The sequence below is a fragment of the Somniosus microcephalus genome, chromosome 2, assembly GCF_052327205.1.
Source record: "Somniosus microcephalus isolate GS21.2 chromosome 2, FLI_Smic_1.0, whole genome shotgun sequence".
In the NCBI taxonomy this organism is placed as follows: domain Eukaryota; kingdom Metazoa; phylum Chordata; class Chondrichthyes; order Squaliformes; family Somniosidae; genus Somniosus; species Somniosus microcephalus.
The window spans coordinates 322,913,799-322,926,551 of record NC_140988.1 but is presented as its reverse complement, the minus strand read 5'-3'; the positions used below and the strand labels follow the sequence as shown (position 1 = coordinate 322,926,551).

The 12,753-nt window shown below is 42.6% G+C and overlaps 1 protein-coding gene across 4 annotated transcripts in view; it reads left to right on the top strand.

Annotated features, from left to right (window-relative positions):
* The window catches only part of wdr7 (WD repeat domain 7), an 836,682-nt gene that overhangs the window by 657,648 nt on the left and 166,281 nt on the right, over positions 1 to 12,753 (top strand). For all 4 annotated transcript variants that reach the window (XM_085974490.1, XM_085974481.1, XM_085974472.1 and 1 more), the window contains one exon: positions 10,994 to 11,143. In XM_085974490.1, coding sequence (XP_085830616.1) covers positions 10,994 to 11,143 — 150 coding nt within the window. The remainder of the gene's footprint in view (positions 1 to 10,993; positions 11,144 to 12,753) is intronic.

The following is a 12,753-nucleotide window of genomic DNA, read 5'->3' as shown; positions in this document are numbered from 1 at the left end:
TTTTATTATTTTAACCACCCGGATAGAATTCGAAACGAAATCATTTTGATGCAAAATACAGATCCAAGACATTTGTATCGATGTTTATGGATTGGAGTAAGGAAAACAAAACAATTAGCAAATGAAAAACCAAGTAGGAACACGAACATGAATTCCTAATTGTAAATGGTTGTTCTGTGCATAAATTTTTGCATGTAGGAAAGGTGACCAAAAGAAACTAGAAATAAAACACAAGATTCTTTTGAGTGCAAGGAAATGAGCACGGAGTATTGCCTTTAGAATTGGGAATAATTTCCACCTTTCTTTAAAAAAGATAACTTTAGACCCTTTTGAATTTCACAACACTAGCTAATAACCATAAGAACATAAGAAATAGGAGCAGGAGTAGGCCATTCGGCCCTTCGAGCCTGCTCCACCACTCAATAAGATCATGGCTGTTCTTCTACCTCAACTCCACATTCCTGTACTATCCCCATATCCCTTGATTCCCTTAGTTCCCAAAAATTTATCGAGATCTGACTTGAATATACTCAACGACTGAGCAGCCAAAGCTCTCTGAGGTAGAGAATTCCAAAGATTCACAACCCTTTCAGTGAAGAACCATTTATCAGTTGATGCCCCATCTATATCAATATGTATGTGTAATATCGATCTTGGGTTTGAATAAAATCTTACTTTCTGAATTTACCAGATGCTATTCAATTATTTTTAATTGAATGTTTAAATTTGGTTGCATGAACTATTTGCTGGCAGCCCATCTTTCATGTTATCTTGAATCACTGACACTAAGTTGGTTTGAATTTTTTTTACTTCATATTTCTTTCGAATCAAATTCAAAAATAACATCCTATGTGATTGTGATGGATTTTCACTCCGCCTCAACATCTCTGCAGCCTTTGACATGGTTCACCCCCACACCATCCTCCTCCGACATCTAAACCCCACTATTAACATCCTGGGGGTCACCATTGACCAGAAACTTAACTGGACCAGCCACATAAATACCGTGGCTACATGAGCAGGTCAGAGACTGGGTATTCTGCAGCGAGTTACTCACCTTCTGACTCCCCAAAGCCTTTCCACCATCTATTATGCTTAAGTCAGGAGTGTGATGGGATACTTTCCGCTTGCCTGGATGAGTGCAGCTCCAACAACACTCAGAAGCTCGAAACCATCCAGGACAAAGCAACCCGCTTGATTGGCACCCCATCCACCACCTTAAACATTCACTCCCTCCACTACCGGCGGATCGTGGCTGCAGTGTGTACCATCTACAAGATGCACTGCAGCAACTCGTCAAGGCTTCTTCGACAGCATCTCCCAAACCCACGACCTCTACCACCTAGAAGGACAAGGGCAGCAGGGATACCACCACCTCCAAGTTCCCCTCCAAGTCACACACCATCCTGACTTGGAAATATATCAACATTCCTTCATCATCACTGGGTCAAAATCCTGGAACTCCCTCCCTAACAGCACTGTGGGAGTACCTTCACCACACGGACTGCAGTAGTTCAAGAAGGCAGCTCACCACCACCTTCTCAAGGGCAATTAGGGATGGGCAATAAATGCTGGCCTTGCCAGCGACGCCTTCATCCTATGAACGAAAAACCCCCACCTCTCCTCTGTAGTTCAGCTCAATGGGATAGCCCTCTCTTGGTTCTACTCTTGCCTATCCAGTTGTAGGCAGGGCATCTCCAGCAATGGTTCCCTTCCCTCCCAGCACCATTATCTCAGTAGTCTTCCAAGGATCTATCCTTGGCTTCTCCTATTCCTCAGCATGCTGCCTCTTGGTAACATCATCCAAAGTATGGAGTATGTATACTAATGACATTCAGCTCTACCCCTCCACTACCTCGCTCGACCCCTCCCACTGCCTCTGCGCTGCCAGGCTGCTTGTCCGACATCCAGTTTTAGATGAGCTGCCGTTTCCTCCGGTTAAATATTGGGAAGACTGAAGCCACTGTCCTCGCCACAAGCCACAAATTCTGTAGCCAGGCCACCAATTCCATTCCTCCACTGTCTCAGTTTGAACCAGACTTTTTGCAACCTCGGTGTCTTATCCCAGCCTGAGCTGAGCTTCTGATCCCATATCTTCTCCATCACAAAGACCGCCTCCTCCTTAACATCATCCACCTCTACCCTCACCTCAGCCATCTGCTGCTGAAACACTCATCCATGTAATTGTCATCTCCAGACTCGACTATTCCAATGCTGTCCTGCTGGCCTCCCATTCTTTGTGCTCTGAAATCGTTCAGCTCATCTAAATCTCTGTCCGTATACTATCCCGCACAAATTGCCTTTCACTCATCACCCATGTCCTTGCTGACCTACATTGCCTCCCAGTTCTCCAATGACTTCAATTTCAAATTCTTATACTCATATTTAAATCTCTTCATGGCCTTGCTCCTCCCTATCTCTGTAACCTCCTCCAGCCCTACCAATCACCCCATAACTGTGCATTCCTCTGACTCTGGCCTCTTGGGCAACCCCCGCCCCTACTTTGAGTGCTGTAATGTAGCAGTTATGCTACTGGACTAGTATTCCAGAGGTTGGACCAATAGTTCAACCTCGAACCATGGCAGTTTGAGAATTTGAATTCAGTTTTTTTTAAATCTGGAAATAGAAAGCTTTTATCAGTAAAAGTGACCACGATGCTGTTATATTATCATAAAAACCCAACTGATTCACTAATGTCCTTTTAGGGAAGGAAACCTTTCGTCATCATTACCTTGTCTGGGCTATATGTGACTCCAATCCCACACCAATGTGGTTGACTTTTAACTGCCCTATGAAGAGGCCTAGCAAGTCGCCAGTTGTATAAAACCTCTTTCAGCGGCTCAAGAATGCCCACCTCCACCTTATCAGAGCAACTAGTGTTGGGCAATAAATGCCAGCCTTGCCAACGACACCCACATCCCAAGAATGAATAATATTTTTAACAAAACTTCTAGTCCCTACACTCTGGATACCGTTCCTCCCTAAATCTGCCCATCTCCCTCTCCTCCTTTAAACACACCTCTTTGACCAATATTAGGAGGGTGATCAAAAACTGGACAAAACATTCAGAAAAATGGACACGGAGACGAGTATAGTTTGACTAGTACATTGTTAATCCTTAGAATGCTGAAGACTTATGCAGTACTGTTTTGGCTCTGCACTCTTTCAGTGATCATGGGAATATAACAATCAAATTTGTATTAGGTATATTCATTTTCCATTGGCTGTACTAATCAGTACAAGTTGGCTGTACTGATCAGGTTCATGCTAGATTTCCCATTTAAAATGTACACCATTCATTGTCCTTAACTCACAACCTTTCCTTCCCATTGAATTCCATTCATTGTTCTCAAAGCTCAGGGCAAACCCTTTCTTCCCAGCGAGTTGTACACATTGCTGTTCATGCAAAACCAGAAGGTGACAATCCCACTGTGTCCTGCAAGACAGCTCTCGGTCCAAAATCAGCAATCTGGGGAGAGTGTTGTTTTAAGTACTAGTAAGCAGTGTTGAACACGGAACAGTGCTGATTAGCAATTCAAACTAACCAGTAAACTGTACTGGTTCGTACTTTAGCAGAGGACGACTAAGCAGTGCATTGTGGCTTTTACACAGCATACTGATCAGCACTGCCCAGCTGTTCAACAACATTGCTCACTGGCATTTTAAACAGGAGGGCCATGCTCAGTGTGCCGAATTTGGGTTGAGAACTCCCTTCTATGGTATTGTGGAATGGCCACCTTTTGATTTAGTGATCATTCGATTATAGTGATCATTTCAGTACCTGTCCAAATCGATCACGGTAACTGGATTCCACTATATCCCAACATTCTATTAGCTCTTCTAATTGATTCACCATTTCCCCTAGACATTGAAAGTGATGAGTCTATTGCTATTCCCAGGTCCCTTTCAAAATCTCTTTCTGCTAATTTGCACTTATGACAGTTTTTCAACCAGTCTGTATTATTTCACATTTAATGTTACATTTTATTTACCATTTGTCAGCCCAATTGCATAATCACTCTGAATACTTCTGCAACTTGTATCTTTACTGCACTCTCTATTTTAATCTCATCAGCATATTTGACGTGCTAACATTTGGGTTTGATATCAGTTCATTCATTTAGATCAGAAACAACAGAGGTTCAAATGCTGACCTCCCACCCCCCACGCCCCCCAGTCAAAAATCTTTTTTCTTAGCCAACACCACCTTCTTTGGCCTGATGTTCAGTCCTGTGTTTTCTGGTGCACAGTCATTGCTGTCACTTAGGGAAACACAGCAGCCAAGTTGTGCATAGCAAGGCCCTACAAGTGGCAATAAGATAAATGACCAATTAAATAATTTTAGTGATGTTGGTTGAGGAATAAACATTAGCCAAGGCACCAGGAGAACTCCCCTGCTCATGTTCGAATAGTGTTGTGGGCTCTTTTAAAGATGGTACCGTTTAACAGTACAGCACTCTCTCAGTACTGCACTGTGCTCAAGTCCTGGAATGTGGCCTAAACCCATGTGTAGCTCTGGTTTTGCTGCCTCAGTCCCATTTAGACATACTGGGTATACCTTGGGGTGATTGTTTGCCCATTATTACAGACCCTTCCTATTTAATGGCCTAGAAATTTGTCTTGGGCGGTGCCGCAAAACGGGCGGTATGGGATCGGCCGCCCGTTATTCGCAGCACTTGATATTCAGTTGCAATGACTGCAATAGAACTGAATATCAGGCGCTGTGTATAATGGACGGCCGATCCGGTACCGCCCGCTTAGCGTCACCGCCCAAGACAAATTCCTGGGCCAAAATGTTTTAATTTTACAGAGGGACCTATAACAACTTATATTTATATAGCGCCTTTAACATAGTAAAACATCCCAAGGCGCTTCACAAGAGCGTTATCGAACAAAATTTGACACGAGTCACATAAGGAGTTATTAGGACAGGGCTTGGTCAAAGGTTTGAAGGAGCGTCTTAAAGATGGTTGAGAGGTAGACAGGCAGAGAGGTTTAGGGAGTGAATTCCAGAATTTAAGGCCTAAGCAGCTGAAGGGACAGCCGTCAATGATTATTAACTCTTGTCAGCTTGTTATCTGCTTGTTATCTAAAGCCAGACTATTTTATTTTGTATCTTACCTCTATATTATCAAATCAGCTCCTATAATCTCTAAATTATCTTGAACCAAAAAGACCTTTCTCCTCTCTTCCCTATACTGTCTTTCTGAACATCTAAGCCTCTGCATAACAAATTCACTTGCATCTTCTGGGGTGATCATCTTTATGTAATACCTACAATGTCACAATTTTGTTATTACTACATGTGTTTATGATTCAAGCAACTTATTTGAAATGTTTCAGGTTTAGGCACTTATTAGTGATATGATTTTAAGAAAACCGCAGGATTCCAACTTTTATCAGGGCTGTATTTTAAAAGAAACTTCGGCCCTGAATTTGCGGTCGGTATGACGGCGTACTCTGAGTACGCCATCATACCGCCTTTGAAATTGACTGCAAAATCCCGAACTTGTGATCTGTCAAGTTCCGAATAGACAGATGATCCGCTGCGACTTTCAAGTCCTCATTCAAATGATGTGCTAGCGAAAAGTTGGGCTAATTGCCCACCTACTGCACATCAATTATGCTGGAATTTTTTACGGCTGGTGCAAACAGGCGCAAGAGCCTGTTTGCGCAGCGTAAGGAGAGGGGGGAAATGAGAAAATTGTATAATAATTAAAAACGAACACGTAAAAGAACCTACCAGGCAGCTGTAAAGACTCAGTTTGAGGGATGAGATCATTTTAATCTTTTTTTTAATCTTGCAGAGTCTTCCAGTAAATAACTGTACTTTCTCCAAAGTATTCCCTGTGCTTTTTAAAGCCAAGTGCTGTACTTGTCAAATAAATACAATTAGTATCACACCATTTAATTTACAAGTTGTAACTGCATAATAATACATGGGGCTTTCTATGTTTCCTGATTGGCTAGTGAGAGGAGTACCACTCCACGTGATCCTAGGTACGCACAACGGTGCGCTCCTGGGATCCATGGGCTACTACGCTGCACGCAACTCGGCAGCAAAACAATGCAGCTTCTCGAAGGAGGGGTTCACAGCAAGTAAGTGCGGATTCCGTTCAGAGGTCAGCGGCGTACTCCATAGCTATGCCGCGGACTGCAAATTCAGGGCCACTGTATTGAAGTTGTGTTTTTCTGAATTTCATTGGAAGAGTTGTTCCAATGGTTTTTCCCCTTCCAGAATAAAAAGATTACAATCAAAAATTGAGTTTTCTTTTGAATAAGTATTGCGCTAAATCTCTCAATTTTTCTAAAGCCTGCTTTAACTATATTGTAATATTGAAGATTTTATATTGTAGTGCACAATTGTACATCATAAGAATATAAGAAACAGCAGGAGTAGGCCATTTGGCCCCTCGAGCCTGCTCTGCCATTCAATAAGATAATGGCTGATCTTCTACCTCAACTCCACTTTCCTGCACTGGCCCCATATCCCTTGATTCCCTTAATATCCAAAAATCTATCGCTCTCTGTCTTGAATATACTCAATGATTGAACTTCCACAGCCCTCTGGAGTAGAGAATTCCAAAGATTCACCACTCTCTGAGTGAAGAAATTTCTCCTCATCTCAGTCCTAAATGGCCGACCCCTTATTCTGAGACTGTGACTCCTGGTTCTAGACTCCCCAGCCAGGGGGATCTACCCTGTCAAGCCCTGTAAGAATTTTGTATGTTTCAATCAGATCACCTCTCATTCTTTTAAACTCTAGAGAATATAGGCCTAGTCTACTCAATCTCTCCTCATAGGACAATCCCCCATCCCAGGAATCAGTCTGGTGAACCTTTGTTGCACTCCCTCTATGGCAAGTATATCCTTCCTTAGGTAAGGAGACCAAAACTGTACACAATACTCCAGGTGTGGTCTCACCAGGGCTCTATATAATTGCAGTAAGATGTCTTTACACTTACGCTCAAATCCTCTTGTAATAAAGGCCAACATACCATTTGCTTTCCTAATTGCTTGCTGTACCTGCATGTTAACTTTCAGTGATTCGTGTACAAGGATACCCAGGTCCCTCTGAACACCAACATTTCCCAATCTCTCAGCATTTAAAAAATACGCTGCTTTTCTATTTTTCCTACCAAAGTGGATAACTTCACATTTCTCCACTTTATATTCCATTTGCCATGTTCTTGCCCACTCACATAGCTTGTCTACATCCTCTTGAAGCCTCTTTGCATCCTCCTCACAACTTACATTCCCACCCAGCTTTGTATCATCAGCAAACTTGGATATATTACATTTGGTCCCCTCATCCAAATCATTGATATAGATTGTGAATAACTGAGGCCCAAGCACTGATCCTTGTGGTACCCCACTAGTTTCAGCCTGCCAACCCGAAAATGACCCGTTTATTCCTACTCTCTGTGTCCTATCTGATACCCAATCCTCAATCCATGCTAGTATATTACCCCCAATCCCATGAGCCCTAATTTTGTTTAATAACCTCTTGTGTGGCACCTTATGGAATACCTTCTGAAAATCCAAATACACCACATCCACTGGTTCCCCCTTATCTGCTCGTTACAACCTCAAAAAACTCTAACTCTAATCCTCAGGCTTAATACTCTTTTTGGCAACATTATAAGCCTCTTCCTTTGATCTAATACTAGCTCTAACTTCTCTTGTTAGCCATGGTTGGACCACTTTTCCTGTGGGGTTTTTGTGAATATTTGTTGTAAATTATGTATTAATTCTTTAAATGTTAGCCATTGCTTATCTACCGTCATACCTTTTAATGTAGTTTCCCAATCTACCTTAGCCAACTTGCCCCTCATACCTCCGTAGTTTGCTTTGTTTAGATTTAAGACCCTAGTTTCAGATTTAATTAAATCGCTTTCAAACTCAATATAAAATTCTATCATATTATGGTAACTCTTCCCTAAAGGCACCTTTACTACAAGGTTATTAATTAACCCTTTCTCGTTGCACAATACTAGATCTAAAATAGCCTGTTCCCTAGTTGGTTCCTCAACATACTGATCTAGAAAACTATCTTGCATACATTCCATGAATTTGTCCTCCACACTATTACTGCAAATTTGGTTTGTCTATATGTAGATTAAAGTCCCCCATAATTACTGTATTACCCTTGTTACATGCGCCTCTAATTTCCTGATTTATACTCTACCCTACATTACAACTACTGTTTGGGGGCCTATAAACAACTCCCACCAATGTTTTCTGCCCCTTGCTGTTTCTTAGCTCCACCCAAACTGATTATACTTCTTGATATTCGGAGCTAAGATCCTTTCTCTCTACTGTCTTTATCCCATCCTTTCTTATCAGGGCTACCCCTTCTCCTTTTCCATTTTGCCTATCTCTTCTAAAGTTAAGTATCCTGGAATATTTAGTTCACCACCTTGGCCACATTGCAACCACATCTCCATAATGGATATTAGATCAAACCTACTAATTTCTGTCTGCGCTATTAATTAATCTATTTTGTTGCGAATGCTTCGCGCATTCAGATATAGTTCCTTTAGCTTTGAATTATTTCTATTTTTCTCTGATGTCACCTTAGTCACTGATGCCTTATTGGCCCAGAAATTCGGGTCGGAGGCTTCCCGCGGGTGCAAGCCTCCGACCTGCACTTACCTAGCGCTCCAGCCGTTGAGCTGTGGGCCCGCATGGGATTCTGATCCTGGGCCTCCTCCAACTGCTTGTATATCCCAGGGGCGCAGTTAGTTCGATGCGCACCCTGGGATCACGTGGGCCATGGAGAGCCAATGGTAGCATGGAAATGCCCATTCATAAAATTGACAGGAAGAGCTGTCAAAACTATAAATACTATAAGCCCCAAAACATCACTAAAACTTCAACAAAAAAAAATTTTTTAATCACATTTTTAAAATAACTATAAATTACATAAAATAACTTTTAAACAATAATTTAAATTTTTGAAAAAATTAATTACATTTTCTAATGGGGCTAAAAATAAACTTACCTTTAAAGTATTTAAAAATAATAAACCTGTGGAAAAAATGTTTTAATTTTAATTAATTCACCACTTACCTTGTTAAAAGTAGGCCTTACGCCTGCTTTTTACATGTGTAACTCCTGGAGACTTACCCTCCCGGAGAACCCTTCCATGCGCACGCGCTGCCTCTCCAGCGCACGCGCTCGACCGCTGAACCCCTTCCTTTAAGGGAACGGAAGTACCGGTTTCCCGCGCATGCGCAGTGCATGCACGAAACCGGCACTTCCATTGGGCTTACGGGTGAGTACCCTGTGCATACTCACCCATGGAGACCCGAATTTCTGGGCCAAGATCTTTGTTACTCTCTCTGTCCCTTCCTGACCCACTCTGCTTATTTTTACCCAAAATTCTGCTCTGCTCTAGAGCCTTGACATTTCTCTCGCTGCTTTTAAATTTACTCTTTCCTAAATCCTCCTACCTCCCCTTCATTAGTTTAAAGCCCTCTCTTCTGCCCTAGTTATTCAGTTTGCCAGGACACTGGTCCTAGCCTGGTTTAAGTGGACTCCGTCCCAAGGGAACAGCTTCCTCTTTCCCCAGTACTGGGGCCTGTGCCCCATGAACTGAAACCTCTTCCTACCACACCACACTTTGAGCCATGCATTTAAACCTCTAATCTGTTTGTCCCTATGCCAATTTGCGTGTGGCTCAGGTCATAAGCCAGAGATTATTACCTTTGAGGTTCTGCTTTTCAATTTGGATCCTAGCTCCTCAAACTCCCTCAGCAGAACTTCATTCCCAGTTCTACCTATGTTTTTTGGTTCCTACGTGGACCATGACAACTGGGTCCACCCCCTCCCACTCCAAGTTCTCCTCCAGCTGCGAGGAGATGTCTTTAACCCTGGCACCGGGCAGGCAACACAACCTTCATAACTCTTGGTCACGGCTGCAGAGAACAGTATCTATCCCCCTGACTATACTGTCCACTTCCACAACTACATTCCCACTTGAATGGCCTCCTGCACCATGATGCCATGGTCAGCTTGCTCATCCATCCTGCAGGCTTTTCCCTCATCCACACAGGCAGCAAGAACTTCATACCTGTTGGACAAGGGCAAAGGCTGAGGTTCCTCCAGCACTGCACCTGGGGTCCCCTTACCTGCCTGAGTTGCAGTCATACCGTCCTGTCCCTAACCAGACCTGTATCACTACCTAACCTAAGGGGTGTGACTGCCTCCCGGATCAAAGTGTTCAGGTAACTCTTCCCTTCCTTGATGCCCTGCAATGTCTGCACCTCAGACTCCAGTTCAAAAACTCTGAGCTGAAGTTCCTCAAGATGCAGGCACTTACTGCAAACATGGTTGTCTGGGATCATAATGCTCTCCACAAACTCCCACATACTGCAGTTGCAGCACACCACCTGCACTGCCATCCCTACATGACCTTGTTTTATTTAATTAAATTTGGTAATTAGGTAACTTAGTTTAGTAGTCTTGACTACTTACTTGATCTAGATTAAGTTATGGGTACTGAAATTAAATATCTACCTGTAACACACAACAATACAAGTAGTGTAGGCAGAAAGCAGCAACTCCTTCCTCCTCTTCTCCGAATTCCCACTCCTTTCCAAATTCCCAAATAAAACACTCTGTTTAAGTGCACTCTGTTTTAATCCTGCTCTGTGCAGACCGATCTGTGCTTGAGATATTTGAGTCTGCACAGAATGTTTGAAGTATTGAGCTCCTATAGCTTACATTTGTTTAAAAGCATGGGTTTTCCCTTTGATAGTTTTCAACACATTTTTCATAAAAATGTTTCATCATTCTACGTAGATTAATGCTTATGGTTCTTTAAAAAAAAATCAATATGACTACATTTATTTCAGGGGAATAATCTTTTATGCCAGGATATGGTGAAACATATATTCTTTGGTGAATAATCGTTTTACTATAAATCATCCAGGAAAGATCCGCTCTTCATTCTAAACCTTTGATTATATTTGATGTGATTCTTTTGTAGGTCCACAGACACACAGCTATGGCAGCCAATACGCAGTCCCAGCCAAATGTGCACACCAGCACCTTGGCTCGTGCAAAGAGTGAAATTCTGCGAGTCATTGAAATACTGATCGAAAAGATGCCCACAGATGTAGTAGATCTTCTAGTAGAGGTAAGTGGAGAAACTAGGATGTTTGATCGGAGCTATTTACAAGGGTAATACGATAAGCTATCAAGTGAATCGGACAATATAAATGTGTTCACGATGCAAGTAGTTGCACTTTTGGTGAGAAAAAGGAATTGAGTGATGCCATGAGTGGGTGAGAGTGATCTATTAAGAAAAAGGGCAAACCTGTTGGGCTTCATGGCCTATTCCTTTTCCTAAAATTTCTTACGTTCTTACATACGTTTCCTTCCTGAGTGCTTTTTTAAATTCATTCTTTTGATTTAATTTGATCTTGTGTCACAGTGTTCCTTCAGACAGGGGGATAGGCTGACCTCAATCACAGACTTATCGGCAGCAACCATCCGATCAGCAGTGCAATGTGTCCTTAACCTAAGGAGAAGAGATTAAGCTAGGCATCCCTTTGTCTTAGGAGTTTTTATTTGTGTGAGAAAGGGGGCATTCTCCCTCAGTAACATTTTAGTCCAGATGCCTAAGCATAAGTAGGCTTTATATTCCTGTTTACTACTGGTCCACTGGATTCTTTTTGCTTGTAGCCGATTTGGGGAAGGTACTTCAGTGACCAAAATGATCACGTTGATTTTAATAATGTTAAAAAAAAAAATCATGCATTTTCTCCAATGGGATACAGCAAATTTTTGAAAAAATGCTTAATGATAATTGGTCATTGATTGTAATTTCTTCTGGATGTAAAATGCTGTACCACTCTGAATTTATATTGATATTACAATCCCCAATAACAATACCTCCCCTCAGTTTAGTTCTGATGTAAATAACCAAATTACTTTCCATTTTGTATTTTGTGTATTCCACTGTCGTCCAGCTGGGTGGGACTGCATTCACCTGTTTCCATTCTTATCTATTCCGTCATAGCCAGTGAATCACCTGCAATAGCTTCTCTTCCTGCTCCATTACCTCTGGTGTCCCCCAAAGATCTATCCTTGGCCCCCTCCTATTTCTCATCTACATGCTGCCCCTCGGCGACATCATCTGAAAAATACAGCATCAGTTTCCACATGTACACTGACAACACCCAACTCTACCTCACCATCACCTCTGTTGACCCCTCCACTATCTCTAAATGGCCCAACTGCTTGTCTGACGTCCAGTACTGGATGAGCAGAAATTTCCTCCAACTAAATATTGGGAAGACCGAAGCCATTGTCTTCAATCCCTGCCACAAACTCCGTTCCCTAGCCACCAACTCCATCTTTCTCCCTGGCAACTGTCTGAGGCTGAATCAGACTGTTTGCAACGTTGGTGTCATGTTTGACCCTGAGATGAGCTTCCAACCACATACCTGCGCCATCACTAAGACCACCTATTTCCACCTCCGTAACATCGTCTGACTCCGCCCCTGCCTCAGCTCATCTGCTGCTGAAACCCTCATCCATGCCTTTGTTACCTCTAGACTTGACTATTCCAACGTCCTCCTGGCCGGCCTCCCATCTTCCACACACCGTAAATTTGAGGTCATCCAAAACTCTGCTGTCCGTGCCCTAACTCACACCAAGTCACGTTCACCCATCACCCCAGTGCTCACTGACCTACATTGGCTCCCAGTTAAGCAACACCTCGATTTTAAAATTCTCATCCTT